The sequence below is a fragment of the Aquila chrysaetos genome, chromosome 10 (assembly GCF_900496995.4).
Source record: "Aquila chrysaetos chrysaetos chromosome 10, bAquChr1.4, whole genome shotgun sequence".
NCBI lineage: Eukaryota > Metazoa > Chordata > Aves > Accipitriformes > Accipitridae > Aquila > Aquila chrysaetos.
In genome coordinates, this window is record NC_044013.1 from 6,243,738 (window position 1) to 6,260,463 (window position 16,726).

A 16,726-nucleotide genomic window follows, 5' to 3' on the forward strand; every position below is an offset into this window, starting at 1 on the left:
GAGGTGGAAACCCGATGGGGCATCGCGACACGGGCAGGGCGAGGAGGCATTCGATCCCTTCTGATGTGCCCAGTAAGTCTTCATTTTGGTTTTGTCTTTAAAAAAAAAAACCCCAACAATTGTTCCTTATTTTTTAGTCTATATTTGCTGTAATCAGATCACTCCCACCCCTGAAGCTCATTTCTTGCTGTTGGGTACATCGAAGCTATTATTATTTATTTTTCTATGGGCCCCTCTGTTTCTAATTACTTTGTGCTGATGTTATGTGAATATGTTGAGTCTGCGCCTCCTTTAATACCTGCCACATGCTGAGTCTATTGTATACATTAGTACCCCGACACATTTTTCAGATATTTCCTGCTATTATTTACCTCTGTTTCTGATCTTACTACTTTTGGGTATATGATAAAGCTGTTTTCTGATGGGGCTATAGGGCAGAAGGGCAAGCAGACAGAAACCATACAGATACACAAGGACATTTAGAAGTAACTTTTACTAGTGGTGGTTACGATGATTGGTGAAATCTTGTGGGGTTTGTTCTTCTTTTAATGGAAGTCAGTGAGAGCTTTGCTGCAGTAGAGGTGATAAGAGAATGATGGTGCAGAAAAATAATCTCTCTGTATGCTCACATATAAATAGCCTATGTGGCGCGCTGCTACTGCTGCTCTGGCAACAGCCGCGTAGCTCTCGAGCTTAGAAATCTCTGTTTCTTTTTTTTATTTGCCAGACATTGAAATTTTCCATGTGTGGGAGGTCTCTCATAAACTGATTTTATCTGGAAGAGAGCAGCGAAAACATTTTTTGAGAGATGCATGGGAGAAACATTTATTGAAATATGAAAGGGGGGCGAATATACAAATAATTTTGGCTATATTAAAGCCTCGTAAGAGTTACTGTGCCATTGCCCTCCTGAGCCCTGAGCACGCAGGTGCTGGCCCCGGCCCATCTGCTGTGCTACCAGTGCAATTAGTGCTTTGCAACAATTATTCCTCTTTCCAAATTAAACCTCTGGCTTGATGAACCAGAGGTCTCAGCTAGGTGGAGGCGAAGCAGCGTTTCCAAAGCGCTCACTCCTGCTGGATTTCGTGCTTATCCCTTCTGGAAATCCTGAAGCACCCTGAGCATCGTCCGAGACCTGAGCACGTTCCTGAGGAGCCACGGGGACTGAACTTGGCAGCAGCCCTGGTCACCTGCGAAGCTTTCATGCTGTGGGTAAATTATTTTTCCCAGCAGCTTCATCGCCCGGCTGACGCAGGAGCACGAGTCTCTGCAGCTCCGAGGAGCGCCCGTCCCTCCCTCGAGCAGGGCTTTTCTGGGCTTTCGTCCAGCACTAAATATGGAAAATTCCAACAGTTAATCCTGGCCGTTTTCAAGCTGTTTGGGATCTTTTAATTTTCAAAACCAAGATGAACAAAACTGGTTATTTTACAGCAGATTCTAGTTGGAAAAAAACAATTGGCATGCCAGGTCTCCCGACGAAGGTACCTGGCAGCGCCCGGCGCAGCAGGGCTGCCATCTCAATGAGCTGGACTCCGCCAAAGATCAGAGAAACGCTGACCTCTGGCTTTTAAAAAAAGCTCACTTCGCTTCTCATCTGGATCATTTGTATTAATTACCTAATGTGAACAATAACAGGCTCCATTTCCTGCCTGCCACCTGCATTACACCTGGCTTCTTCAGCCGTGAAATACATGAAATTATGAAAGAATCACCATTTTTCTGAAGCTTTGTCTGAGGTCAGCTTCTCACCTGTGTACTCCAGCTATTTTTCTCCACGAAACTTTAACAATCAACAATCATAAACTCTCCATTTAAATTTAACCCCCTGCCCTTTGTGGTTTCTACACCTAACCATATGCAAAATATATGCATCTTGACCGATCCCGCTGCACCAACAAAGCTCCTAACTGCACGAGAGAGCTCTAACAGCCCCCACGCTCCAAAGAGCAGAGCTGGACGGGAAGCTCTGGGTACGGCCAGCAGAGCTTGGGCAGCGATGTAGGGATGAAATAAAAACGTCTGGCTGCTACCTAAAGAGGAAGGAAAAATTTCCTGAATTTATTAAGCACTCTAGATCCACACTTTTTAGTTATCAGAAACTTGGAATTCGGGTTTTTTCAAAGTTTACCACGTTCTCAAGCATCAGGGAAAGGAACCGCCAGACTCCATCCCCGCTGCAGTGAAGCTCAGTAACAAAGCTCACACGAGCACTTCGGCAGTTTTCCTCCAAACCCAGCTATGAAACAAGTTGCTTTGCTTAAAATCCCAGGCCTTGTTTTCCTATCTTTTGACTAATGACAATCTGTATCTGCTAGGCTATGCAACCACACATGTAGCTGCCAGCCTGCTTTAAAAAGAAGGATAACAAGGCAGCATGATCCTATTAGCTCTGATTGTGTTCACGCTTGTTCCATTTAATCAGAACAGTTCTGTTGTGTCAGTCTAAAGGATGTATTGTCACATAAAAGCTCAACTCTGAAAACACAGGTGGGGCTGTATTTTGAAATACAGCTGTTTGTTAGTCATGCCCTTTGCTTAACTTAGTGCAGCAAAGAAAACAGACCAGAGGTTTTCAAAGATTTGCAGCTTTACTGTGAAAAACACCGTTGCTTGTTCAACACAGTATTAACTACTGATACTGTAACTACTTTTTAAAAGCATTAGCAATCTTTTGGATTTCCGGAAAAGGAAGAACATAGCCACCTTTCATTGTTGCTTCAAAACTGCTTGATTTTTCTCAAATAGGAATTCCAAGGCAGCACTCTGGCATTATCCAGTGCCCCAGGTCAGGGGGCAGGACTTAGGTGTTTTATTTCCACCGAAGCACATAAAGCTCAACATACAGGAGCTAGGAAATAATCCTCAGCCTTTGTGAGAGACTGAAGGAGTTAATGTCTCAAACGTTGTGGCGGGGCAAGTTCTGCTTAAGGACTAACTCTGCATAACAAGGAACTCTGCCTAGCAAGGAACCCCAGGTGAGAAGCAGCCCATCAGCACCAGGAGGGGAGGGTGCTCAGCTCCCTGCTCTGATGGTAATGCTGGTCTGGTGTGCTGAGCAGGGCAGCTCACCATGGATGGCCAAAGATCACATCTGCAGGGAAGGGGAAGTTACTGCCCAAACAACCCCCAAGCCCACAGCCCAAAGGCTACCTAATTAGCCTAATGAGTTCGAGTGCCCACCCAAAGGAGGAGCAAGGATGATAAAAGGACACAACCTGAAGCCCCAGGTGTGCAAGCCCACTGGAACCAGACCCTTTGGCTGACTGAACCAACGCTGGACCCAGGACTGGTGAAATCTTTCTCTTTTCTCTCTCCCTTTCCCTTTTCTGTAATCCCTACACCTCATCCCTTTAGACATAAACCGTTGACCAAGTCTGGGACTAGGAGCAGATCCAGCTGCCCCTGGGCTCCTCTCTGAGAAGGAGTCTAGAAAGCAAGGGGGTCTGCTCCGAACCTCGGGACTCAACAGGAGGGCTCTCCTGCCTGTCTTCCCTGAACTGATTCCCAGGTAAGCGAGGCCTGTAGTGTATGTTTGGTGATGCATGGTTAGCACACGTTACACAGCTTACTGACATGGTTTCATGCCAATTCTTGTTGTGAGCAAATAAAAATTGAGTTTTGTGAGTTAAAGGATCCCTGGTGTCGTTTCGCCTTAGTTCTGACCTGGGAATCGGCACACCTGAGTCATCGTCCTGAGAAACTGGGACATGACAGCCTTGCAGCCAGTTACACAGGCTGCTCCCTTCCTTTTGCTAGCTTTGAAACAGCAAAATCAAACAAATCAACACAGCAGAGATTACACGAGTAGCCGTTGTTCCACTGCTGCTTCCTCTCATCTCCCTGGGCCACGCTTCAGGAACATTGAAAAATGACAAATGAGACCCCAATGTTCATCCTCCCCTTATGTATTTTTCATTTAGATTTAGGTACCACAAGTGGGTGTCATGTGACTGTTAATGCATTGCTTTGTGCTTTGGCAACTCTCTAAATAGTCTGTCTCAGAGGTTTCCCAGCAAAAACAATGCTGAATTAATAATAAAAAAAAAAATCATCAGGAAATTAAACAATTTAGAAGGCACACTTCAGCCTAAGCTGGCAGATTTGTTCTAAGCACAAAGTTCAATATCAGAGCCTACATGCATCCCTGTTTTATGATATTAAACAAATATGGCATCACTAATTCCAGAGTTCACCACTGCACTGGAAGCCAAGAGTAAACATTCTAATTAATCACATGCAGAGTGTACTACCAGCTGGACAGAATACAGCACTGAAATGCATATGCATGCAATAGTTACTGCAACTGCAGGCTCACAAATACCACTTTTTCATAGTGAAAACTCCTCAAATTTCTCTTGCTATTATGTGAACAAAAGAACAAGTTTATAGGATCTGGAGTGATTTGTGTTTCAGTGAAGAACCCACCACTTCTACTAAAGAAATACTTGTATTAAAGAAATAATCCCAGAAGTCAAATAGAAGAACCATAAAATACACCATCATAAAAGCAGAAACATCCGTATGGATTTAATGGGATTCAGTCACTGTCAACATTAAAGCACATCTCACTGCTTCCTTTAAGTTGTTTTAGCTAGATGCTGGCAATGAGATTTGTCTCTACCTCCTTACCTGTCTTATTTGTCAATCTAATATAAACCTGGCTAACAACTCTTTATTTATTATACTCCAGTTTGACTTGTGGTTATGCACAGGAATACTACAACCAATTAATGATTTAGATAAATCACACAGAAATAAAGTATTTCTTTTAAAACTTGTAACCCTGGTTTTTAACTAAAATAATTAAAAGTAAATAAAAGTAAACTTTCAAATATCATATCATTAGCTCCACATAAATTACCAGGAGGAGCTGGTACTTTTAGTCATAAAAAAACTCTGGATCATTAAACACCAATGGAACTGTCCTACATTTGTACTGGGTGAAGGGCTCAGTTCTCTTCTAGTTGGACCCTCAGTGATGCCATGTTAAACAAACAGCTCTGATTTCTAGCAATGGAAGGAAAACTGCAAAACAAATGATTTCCCATGCTGGTTTTTAATTAGAACTTAAAAAAAAAGGCTAGAAAACTAACCATGCTGTCAAACAGGGTACAAAATCCTTATTCACCAATAAGTTAAGTGTTCTTATAAATAGATGTTCTAGCCTTTTGTACACTGCACTGAGTATAAAGCCGAGCTTCAATTATTCCTCAGACTCTGATCCTTCTTCATCTTGACTGATTTGGAAGTAGCGCAGTTCGTACGTCTCCTTGTCAGACGCAACGACGCGAAGCCAGTCGCGCAGATTGTTCTTCTTGAGGTACTTCTTTGTGAGGTATTTTAGGTACCTTAAACACAGTAATTACACATTAGAACTTTCTCATTTAACAACCTTTACTGCTGTCTGCGCTCCACCCAAGTCATGGCTCTAGCAGGGCAACACCACACTAATTATATCCAGAAATAAAAAATTACCATATAGAACAGGTAATACAAGTATATTTTCATTCCAGACACATAAGAATTTATTATTTGATGCTTTTTGACTACATAGCACAAGGCCAGTAACTCAAAAGCATTGAGAAGTGGTTCTAAACCTTGGTCTAACATAACAGATACAGGTTTATCTCTATCAGCAAATGAAGGGGGGGATGCAGGGAAGGAACTCTACCTCTAATCAGTGTACTCATCTGTTGCATGCCCTAACATACTATGCAGTTTAAAGCTTCATTTGACCTAAGGGGTCCTTCTGCAACAACACATATTGTGTACCCATAAATTGTAATACAACTAGTTAAGTAATAAAACAGCCACCCATTACGTGAATTCAGTATGACTTTTAAAAGCCTATCTTTCCTTGATACACTTCTAACAAGCTATATAAAGCGTCTCTGTATTACTATGCTTGTGTTAGAGGGAGCATTAATTTGCAATCAAGGCTTGAGTTTTAAAAGTTTTTTAAACATCTAATAATATTATAAATGTTTGAATTATGTCTTTCACTAATATTTACAAATGCTGTGGAGGTTAGAGCTAACGCCTCCTCTGTATGTATCAGAAGGGCCTCACATTCAACACGCCACCGTTCAAAATCCACTATCACAAATACAACAAAAGGAAACCTTTCACCAACCTTTTAGAAAATTGCTTCTCGGATGTCACTGTGATCTTGTTCTTCAGACGTTCAATGTGAACGGTGTTGCCCAAGTTTCCAGTTTTTCCATTGACCTTAACCTTCTCCTTTAGGAACTGTTCCTGTTTCAACATTAAAGAAATAGAACACTAGGGAATGGCACCCTAGGTATGAACTAGGGAAGGGACCCTAGCGATAGAGCAATATTAAAAATCACCGTTTACTTGTGTCCTGATAGCAAGTATTTACAACGCAGTAAGATTTTACCGCATGTAATTAAAAAAAAAAAAATCAGCCCCGTGCTAAAACAGGATTCAATTTAAAACAGCTGTATTATTTGTGGACAGGTGTGAACCCTCTTGTCTGTAAAAGACATTTAAACCCAAGAAACTTTCAAAAAGTGCCGATAATTTAAAGAACAGCTGTTGATTTTACTAATTGAGAATGTAACTTTTCAGCTGCAATTCAGTTACGGGACTGTCCTAAAGCTTTTACTACACTACGCACCAGAAGCACGCGCAAACCCACGACTTACGAAATTCCCAGAATCAAAGATTCCATCTTCCACAGGATGGGTCAAGTCAAGGCAAAACTTCCAAGTTGACTTTTTAGATTTCCTGTCCTTTTGCTAAAACACACACACAGAGACACAAAAAACCCCCCATTAACATTTAACAATCCGCACCCGTAAAGCTTTCATCACCGCGAAGGGGGCACCGCGGCGGCCTGTGGCGAGGGCCGGCCCAGGCCGACACCCGCCGGCAGAGCGGGGCTGACCGCAGCCGGCTCGCCCCGGGCCGCGGGCCCCGGCCCCGTCCCACTCGAGGCCCTCTCGGGACCAGTCCCGCTTGCCCCACACCACACCACACCACAGAAGCCGCCGTCTCCCCGCCATCCCCCGTCCCTCCGTGAGGGGGCCGCGGCCCCGCCCGCGCGCGCTCACCGGCGGCATGCTGCCCCTCCGCCGCTCTCCCGCAGAAAGAGCGCCCCGCCCGCCACGCCGCGCTTTTATACCCCGGCGCTGACGTCACCGCGCAAGCGGGGCGGGGCGAGGCGGGTCACGCAGGGAGGCGGGGCGCTTTCCCGCCGGCGGAAAAGAGTCACCACGCGTCTTTAGCATGAAGGAGCCACCTTTTTATTTCATTTTATTTTCCGCTTTTTTCTTTTTAAATTTCTGTTGGACAGGAACGCAAGCGCTTCTCTTGCTCTCGTACAAGCCGCAGGCCGCGCCGCTGTAGCGGTGAAGCGTTTCTCCCGCGGGAAGGCGAGGGTGCTGGCGGAGAGCGGACGGCGCCCACTGCCACTCGAGTCAGAGCCGGAGCTCGCAGATCCCCTTCCACGCCGCCACCGAAGCGCTAAGGGCTCTCCCACGGTCCCCGTCATCTCAGCCAGCACCCAGCTCCCCGCAGCACCGACATCCGTAGTATTTCTGGAGCAAAACACGCATCGGCGTCCTTCCCCGCATCGTTCGCGTGGCGTCGAAAACAATACAGCTTCCAAAACAGACACACGCTCGAACCGCGAGGACTGCCCTTCCCGGTGCACACGATTTACAGGGTTTGGTTTTTGCTACGATCAGTACAACGAGTCGTCGCCAGCGCTCCTCTTTCTTTCTCCCGCATTTCGAAAGCCGCACCGAGCAACGGTTAACGATATACATACAGCACAGGACGACAGGGGTTTTCTGCCACACAGCAATACATAGCAAACATTTCGCTTTAAGTTCGCAAACCAAGTTACTCTCAGATGCCAAATACCGTAGGGCCACACTGCAGACGCTGGAGAGACTTCTGCTGCTCTCGGCGTACCGTGCTGAACTGCCGAACGCTCCAGGATCTACGCCTTCGTTAACGTTCTCGGTGTGTAAGCGAGATACTCAAAATATCCTTAACAAGGTCTTTTTTTTTTTCCTGAAGTTTAGTTCTACTGTAACAAACTACATTCTAAATTACTCAACCGAAAAAAGTGGGATTTATTGAATTTTGAATTCTGTGAGACTGACCTGCAGTAACCATAAGAGTTCGAACTATCAACAAATTTGACTTCTTTACAGATTATGTAAAATTACCTGTATTGTGAAACTACAGACTGTGCACCGTTTCTGGGTACATTGTGGATTAGAAAAACCTGCGAGAGGCTTGAAAGCAGTTACGTTGAAACAATGAAACTCAGCTAACTTCTTAAAAAAAACAGCCCTGAGAACATGGCTCAACTAGCAAGAGCCTAGTTGAAAAACCACCATTATAAGCAAAAAATTAGAAGGTTCTATTGAAATCTTAAAGTATTACTTGCCAACGTTTGAGGCAGGAAACACTGCAGTCTTTCCAATGCTGTAAAGTAGTAAGAGAAACTCAATGAATTGGAGCCGTAAAAAAAATGCATTATTTGGAGTGGAAATACGTTTCTTCACCTCCTAGTTTTCACAGCCTTTACTCTAAGCAGTTGCATCAGCTATTAGAAGTTGTTTATCGTTTTCGGTTTTGACACAATGTAAGTATTAAGACAGTACTACAGAACAAGTACATTGGTTAAGATTTGTTTTAAAGTAAAGCTATGAAAGGAGAATTCCCCTAAGCATTTGGTTAGGGATCTTAAAAATACGCATCTATACGGACTACTGATCACAAACAAAGTTTGTTGCAAACGATTCTGACAGTAAACTGAAACATCTTACTTTGGAAAAAATGCCTCAAATACACGTTCTAATTTAGAAGCAACTTGTTTAACCTTACTGAAACTTGGAGATTATGCTTAAGACTCATGCTTATGTATTACCTATGGGAAACTTCATGCATGACGAGCCAATGCTCTGCACTTCCATAATGTTCGAAGTGCTTCACAAAAGACAACTAAGTATCTAAGAACAAACCTATAATGAAGTACTTAATCATTTAGATCTTGCAGAACTGAAGGTTGCAATAGAAGGACATCGATACGTCCCAAGGAGGGCTCTTCCAGCAAGCTGGAGGTCATAAAACCTCTATCTTTAGATTGCTGTAGTACCTGAAAACTCCAGTCAGACCAGGACCCCACTTGTAGGAACAGGACAAAAACCAGCCCTCGTCCCAGACAGCTTACAGTCTAAGTAAATGCTTAGATTGTGGGCCAGTGGCATCAAATACCTGTCTTCCAACAAGGTTCTAGAGGACAGACAGGCACCTGAAAGTAGACTAAAGCACTACGAGGACAAGAACAAATCCAACTCTTGTAGTTTTCAAGCATATTAGAAGTATTCGTAATGCGGTGATAGCATTAGAACTTGCACTAGTTTGACATAGCGACCTATGACTTCCCATCTGACATCACACAGCTCAGCTTGCTGTCAAGACCATCACCAATGGTTTCACAGTCACCTCCAAAGCCAGCAAAGCCTCTCTTCCAGGTACCAGTTCAACAGAGAGGCAGAAAGGAGCATAGTGCAGACTAGCTTGAACTACTAAGCATGCTCTTCAAAACTATTCTGAATGCATTTCAATCTCTTGCATCTACAGCTTTTTCTAAAAGCAGTTTTGCCATTTCAGTCAAGGTGCTACTTATAGGGTTGACCTGCAATGTGTATTGTGCTAGGCAAGAGCGTGTGGCAGTATCCTGCTTCTGCCAGGTGTCCCAGGTAACTGTGCTTTATTACCAGAGTATATTTATTGCTGTCTTTACCTTCGCTGTACTGCTCTCCCTGTCATGAGAAGTCTATGGAAAAATGCATGTTTTTTGCCATCTAGATTAGACCTCCAAGATTTGCTAAGCCCTGCCACAGTATGTACAAGGGCAGTTCAGGACAGTTGCCATGAGCCCTTTGGGGATTAGAGAGTACATACTATTAAGCTACAAACATTTTAAGCAGTAAACAGCAGCGTGAAGTCTGACCCTCGCTGCCAATAGTGTGAATTGTGCGTGCTGTCCAGGGCAGCATGCCACATGTTTACAAGTTGTCCTCCGTTAGCCTGCAGCCACTGAAGCTTAAGGCAAGTTCATGAAACAATTTATCAACTGTGAAGAGAGGTCCGAGCCACGCACTAAGGAAGTTTCCCACTCATGAAGAGTCACCAAGTCTTAGAATTCAAGTTGAACGCCTTAAACAGGAGCAGCCTAGTTATCCTTCTATAACTATTGCTGTGAAGCCTTGTGTTTGCCTGTTAAGCTACTAAATAGTTAGAGGCATGCATGCGTGTTTCAATGACTCAGAACTCCCTTGGATAGGAGCTAGCTTTCATAACTATGTAGCTATTTATTTACTTTTATAGTTAAGCCATGGTTGTTCAGTATTGTCTGTCAAGTCTATATTTTGAAAACACAATAGTTTTATTTTTTTAAAAAGAATCACATGCATTTAGTTTAGGCTCAATGCTACAGTTTGTCCCACTTCTTGAAAAACATGTGGTCCCTGTGCTACAAAAATATGGTCTGAACCTGAAGATTAAAACCTAAAGCTGGAAGCACTGCAACAGATTCCCATGGAGTTTGTCACCCTCTTATAGTTTAAGATAAATATAATAAAGGAAAGCAATTGAACTGCATTTTTCTATTTTATTTTTCAAGTCTGACAAAGGCCTCGAGTGAAAGTCTATAGCTTTAACATCCATTCTCACCTTTGTGTCCCCTTGACCTCTCTCTGTCTTATCTACCCAATATTCCAACTGCCTGCCTAAACCACAGGTAGGCTTTGACACCATTTTATCGTTACAATAAGCCAACAAGTTGGCAAAGAAGAATACAGAGGTAATACAGTTAAGTTGCACATGGCCACTGGGGCTTGGTCAAGCCAGCTGGCATTTTTGATCACTTGAGTTTCTTGGTCTAAAAGTTGCGATTGGCACCTACAGTTCTGCAAGAGTCCCAATCCACAAAATACTTAAGCTTTAAAAAAAAAAAAAAAAAAAAAAAAAAAAAAAAAAAAAGCTACTTTTATTGTCAGTTCTACCTAAACATGTCAAGAAAAATACTATTTGTGCTCTAGGTCACTTTATAATCCTAGATACCTACCAGCTTATCTAAAAGCCCCTGAATACTGTATTTTGTCTGTTCATACAGACAAACACTGTTTTGCTCAAGCAAATAAAAATATATCCACTAGTAACACCTGATTGGTTTCTCAGATCCATAGCTGAAACCCACAGGAATGTTAAAATAGTTACAATTAAGGAATTAAAATCTCAGTGATTTTGAAAACTGCCAGTTAGCCTGCAACACTAATCCAGAATCCAGCACTGCTTTTTAACAATTCAGAAAAGAAATGAGGTTGCTTGTGAAGGCCAGAGCTTTGGTGACAATAAGAACCAAATTTATAGATCTGTGGTTTGTCCAGACCTGAGCAGTTGCCCGAGCCTGGCGATCCTCTTTATTTGCAAGGCTTTATGGCTACAGCACATTCTTCATTCATTGCACTTATGACGGATATCTGGAAGAAAAGACAGATAGGTGAACTCCAACCCATGCCAGAGGAGGCGCTCCTAGAAGTTACAGACTTTCACATTTTAGTATCTATCCCATCTCTCTTGAGAAGAAAAAAAGAAAGCTGAAGCTGGTAAAATTCAGTGATTAGAAGAATGTCCACAATATCTGCCCCTCTGTCCTGGTTTCAGCTGGGATAGAGTTAATTTTCTTTCTAGTAGCTGGTATAGTGCTATGTTTTGGATTCAGTATGAGAAGAATGTTGATAACACACTGATGTTTTCAGCTGTTGCTGAGTAGTGTTTATACTAAGTCAATGATTTTTCAGCTTCTCATGTCCAGCCAGCAAGAAGGCTGGAGGGGCACAAGGAGTTGGGAGGGGACACAGCCGGGGCAGCTGACCCAAAGTGGCCAAAGGGGTATTCCATACCATGGGATGTCATGCCCAGTACATAAAGTGGGGGGACTTGGCTGGGGAGGATGGCTGCTCAGGAACTAACTGGGCATCAGTCAGCAGGCGGTGAGCAACTGCATTGTGCATGACTTGTTTTGTATATTCCAATCCTATTATTATTATTATTATTATTACTATTGTCATTTTACTACTGTTATTATTATCATTGTTAGTTTTTTCCTTTCTGCTCTATTAAACTGTTTTTATCTCAACCCACGAGTTTTACCTTTTTCCTTCAGATTCTCTCTCCCATCCCAATGGGTGGCGGGGAAGTGAGTGAGCTGCTGTGTGGTGCTTAGTTGCTGGCTGGGGTTAAACCACGACACCCTCCCACTGATTTGCTCTTTTGCTGCCTTCTCTATGCCACACTGCCTTGGCTGGCACCTTGAAGTTCGTACAACAGAGGAAGATGAACAAGCTCCTGCAGTAGAGCCAAACTAACAACTGGTGTGGCCCAGCATAAACTACAGTCTGCAGAGCTACTTGCAGACATGTTTGCTAACATAGCAAATTAGACTACTAGGACTATATCACAAAATTCTGCACTTGGTCCCGATGAAGAAAGCCTGGAGGCTCCAATCCACACCATGCGGACAGCACTGTCAGGATTTACCTAGACATCTGAGACACACCCGTATCGCCTCACTGTCAACTGAGCCAGGCTTCAGTGCCATACTGAGTGCTCCAGTACAAAAGTCCTTCTGCATCTCAAAGGACCGGTTCCCGTGCTTCTAACCCGTTCATCATGGAGAGCTACAAGTGGTCAGTATTAGAATAAGACTTCTTCATTGTATAATCAAGTGGAATTAACCACAACTCTTCTTGTCTGCCCTCTACGCTTACCTGCACATCTTCATTGGCATTGAATTTTCCTTCTATTTCTTTGCCAAGATCCCCTTCTGGCAGCTTTAGATCCTCACGAACTTCACCGCTTTCTGTCAGCAGGGAGAGATACCCATCCTGAATACCTATCAGCTGTGAAGAGAAGTTCACTTTTAGGAAGTTTAACATCAGTAGTCACTAGTAGGCAGTAGCTGAAGGTAAGCAGAAGGCGGTGAACTCTACCTGTTACATTAATTCTTTAGTATTGTGTTTGTAACAGTTAAGAACCTAATTTAACTCAATTTTTAGCAAGAGTTTAGAGGGTGGAGAGTTAGGGCAACTGTAGCAAAAGCTATCAAGAACCACCAGAACCCTGCTGGCTATTTCCTAGTATGTGGGGCACCGCAAAACCCATCCTTGTGATTTAGAAGAAGTACTGCTTCCAGGTCAGTGGTTCAGCTTTTTACGCCTATGAATTAGAAACAGTAACTGGAATGGTGTTCACTGAACAGCATTGCTTTTACAAAGTGTACAAAGTTCACAACGGTTGAACTGTACACTTCTATACCTTCATTTGTACAATGAGATACCATCATTTACATTAAAGGCTAATGAATAAATTGGCGAACATCCACCAAGCTCTGGACCACTTTTATAATGCTGCTTTCAGCCTAACCGAAAGCCTGAGCTAAGGGGAACAGCTATTTTGACAGAGCAGGTTAGGGAACCTGGAACACGTAACAGTAAACCAAAAAGGCAGCCCTAACAAGTCTGATAAACATTAAGAATTTCAGTAGCAATGAGGACCCAAGACCACGAGAGAAAGATCACCAAGATAACAATCTCTTGGAAGGTCTGAGCCCTAAGACAAGCTAGTCACACTTAATCCAAACAGCACCAGCTGTCCTGAAGAGTTGCTAACCCTCTGAACTTTGGCTTTGTCAAGCAATTGCAGCTTTTCAGCTGATGTGGACATGTATCAGTTCCTGGCCAGAACTACTCCCGAGACAAGGGAAAGATAGCCGACACGTTGTAACTCAGAACCCGAATCTGCTTTTAAGAGCTCACTATCCCTATCACAGAAGGCATTACAGAAGTTAGAGGCCTGACAAGTTCCCTCCATAGATACGTTTCAGAGCAGAGCTCAGGAGCACCAAAATTACTTGAGATCAGCTAAAGCCAGCTTCCACGCAAGGGGCAGAAAGCACTGTAGCAAGTTAGAATTGGTATCAGATGCAGTTTAAGACTGTCTTGTTGATTCATCTACCCTATGTAAGAGTGAAATTATAAATGACAATACATGCTTAGATTCAAATTTACTTTTAGTGAGATCTTGATTACCCTTTAACTAATAATAACTTGCAGCAGGGATAACACCTCTCCAGATACTAAAGGATGCCAGCATCGCAAAGAATGAAGAAGCGACCTTACAACATGAGCTAGAAAACGTTGTCTATTACCTGTCATTTCTAAAGATTGCAACTATAACATGAGGTTGTCAGTACAGTAAGGAGCTCTCCATCAATGAGCTCTGACAGTTTTAACAATTCAGTAAATGCTACAAGTTCAGCAATGTCATGTCTCAACAGGCAAGTTCCATCAATTCTGACAACAGTACCTTATTAATTGAGAGGGAAGTTCTGGGATGAAGAGAGTTTACATGTGGTATTAGGAGTATAAAGCCTCCTAATGTGTGGGAGGACGCAGTGACTGTTAACTCACCTGGTAATCATTCCTCTTGATATTGGGAACATCCATGTTATGAGTTGACGGACAAATATCTTCATATTTTTTACCAGTGAAGATATCAATACCAACCAAGTGAACCTACAAGAGAAGAAAAATAGTATCAGTTACTGTAGGTCCTAGAGAAGCAAGATGCCATTGCCATCAGTATTGCTGGTTCCACACCGTTTTCTAAAAGATCACGTGTGATACCAGACTCTGCCTGGACCCTTTGCTTGTGGTATGAAAGCAGCCCATGCAGCAAGAGAAAGCCTCTCACACCCTTTCATAGCACGCTACAGAAACACTACATGAGAACGCAGATCAGCCACTGTTACCTTCCACAGCCTTCTGTAGTTTTACAGCAGCAAGCTAGAGCTCAAGAGTACGCAGCGGTTGAGAAAAAGTTTACTTCAAGTTCTAGCTGTTCTGAGAAACACAACAGTGTCGGTGACAACGCGAAGGTTAAGGGGAAAAGAAGACGTGGTCATGCACAGAGATTAAAGCAGCTCCCACCTCCCTTTATGCTAGCAGCAGCTGTCCACTGCAGCTAGCGCTTGGATTACCAGTTCATAGCCTGCTCTTCTCAGGTCCTTTCACTCTCACAACTGTTTCAGTGTTTAAGAAAACTGGATCTGCCTAATAAAACAAGCCATAAAAAAAGCGAGGGGAGGGAGAAGGGAAAAAAAAAGCTGGCAAGGGCTTGGTATACTCTAGCTTTGACAAATCCTAAATACTTTACCCACCTACCTGTACCATACAAGGTTGTGGAAACTTACAAATCTAATTAGCCCGTGTTTGTAACAGATCTGTCTCTAAACTCTAATATACCCCGCACAAAGTGTTGCTGAATGAACGAAGGGGGAGTCTAGCCTTGGTCCAAGCTTTGGACAGCTGCATAAGCCAACTGCTTAGGCAGCAGGACTGCAGCCTAAGAATGTCCCTGCTGGAACGCAGGAGGGGGAAGGTACGCCTCACTCGGTGCTGAAAAAAAGGAAAGAAGCAGCGAGGCAAGCCGGCAAAATAGGGCCAGAGCAGGCCCGGAGAGGTAACGACTGTCTGCTGAGCTCTTCTGGATTATGTAACAGAACATGGGCACTTCTAGTAAGCGCTTAAGTCGAGCGCTGCAATAGTGAAAGCCTGCTAGCACAGGGAGACACAAAAGTGCTTTGGTGGGTAGCGACAGCACAATCCAACCACGCCCTAGTGATTTCATCAGCCCCCCTTCCAGAACTTACTCTACCCCCACTACAGAAACAGGTTTTATCGCTATCAGCTTTAAAGCTTTTTAACAAGTTGGGAGGAAAAAAAACCAAACCCAACACCCTCCCCCCGCTCCCCGTCGTCAATCCCTCCTGCGCTATGTTACTGGCAGCCCTTGAGCTAACTCTAGAGCGAAGAGACACACGAGACGCTGCTGCGAGAAAAGCAAAAGCAGGATACAGAGCGCTCTGCCAAATGAAACGCTACACCCTTCCCTCTCGGCCGGCCAAGCCAGCGATGCCGCTCGGAGGGCCGGGAGCCGCAGAGAGCACACACTGCGGGCCGAGCAACGGATCGGGGCTTGCGGAGCCCGCCCGGGGCCGCTCACCTTGGCGTGGCCGTGCTTGCCCGTCTTGGAGGTGGACATCTCGACGATCTTGCAGGGGCGGCCCTTGAGCACCACGAAGCCGTTCTTCCGCAGCGCCGAGCACTGCATGGGGTACGTGAAGGAGGCGCCGGCATCGCCCGTGGTGAAGTCGAGCTCGTCGGCCATGGCGCTGGGCGGGGAGGGAGGGGAGGGGGGGGGAAGCGGGCCGGGGGCTGCAAGCAAGCGAGAACGTCGGGGCTCGGAGAGCCGGAGGCGGGAAGGGCCGGTGCCCGGGGGGGGACACGACACGGGGCGAGGAGGGGGGGGACACGACGGGGGGACGGACGGACACGGGGACCCAACCACCTTCTCCCGGCGAGGGCAGCGCGATGGCGGCGCCCCGGGGCGGGGAGGGCCGGGCCTCGCGCCCCGCCACGTGCCGCGGTCCCGTCCCCCACCGGCCCCCGCTCCCGGTCTCGCCCCCCTCCCCCCTTCACTTCCCCGTCCCCTCAGCGCCGCGGCCCTAGCCGCCAAACAGCGCGCAGCCCCGGGGGGGGGGGGGGGGGGGGGGGGGCCGGCCCCGAGCGACGCCGCGGCCCTTTCTTACCTCACGAAGACGATCGGGGAGGCCGGG

General features: G+C 45.0%; 2 protein-coding genes across 3 annotated transcripts; both read right to left on the bottom strand.

Moving 5' to 3' along the window:
• Nucleotides 1-5,040: 5,040 nt before the first annotated feature.
• RPL22L1 (ribosomal protein L22 like 1) lies at nucleotides 5,041-7,168 on the bottom strand. The gene is made up of 4 exons (XM_030027926.2): nucleotides 7,077-7,168; nucleotides 6,669-6,761; nucleotides 6,134-6,255; nucleotides 5,041-5,348 (listed from the first exon to the last, which is right to left on the bottom strand). The coding sequence occupies exons 1-4, from the start codon at nucleotides 7,083-7,085 to the stop codon at nucleotides 5,204-5,206; spliced, it is 369 nt and encodes a 122-aa protein (XP_029883786.1). The 5' UTR covers nucleotides 7,086-7,168; the 3' UTR covers nucleotides 5,041-5,203.
• A 134-nt stretch (nucleotides 7,169-7,302) lies between these two features.
• Nucleotides 7,303-16,324, bottom strand: EIF5A2 (eukaryotic translation initiation factor 5A2). Of its 2 annotated transcripts, none has more exons than XM_030027924.1 (4): nucleotides 16,114-16,324; nucleotides 14,520-14,624; nucleotides 12,819-12,950; nucleotides 7,303-11,528 (listed from the first exon to the last, which is right to left on the bottom strand). In XM_030027924.1, exons 1-4 carry the CDS (start codon nucleotides 16,276-16,278, stop codon nucleotides 11,469-11,471), a joined length of 462 nt encoding a protein of 153 aa, XP_029883784.1. In that variant the 5' UTR covers nucleotides 16,279-16,324; the 3' UTR covers nucleotides 7,303-11,468. The 2 variants fall into 2 exon arrangements, with proteins under 2 accessions (XP_029883784.1, XP_029883785.1); XM_030027925.2 differs by lacking the exon at nucleotides 7,303-11,528 and adding an exon at nucleotides 12,266-12,728 and having other exon boundaries at nucleotides 16,114-16,323.
• Nucleotides 16,325-16,726: the final 402 nt, after the last annotated feature.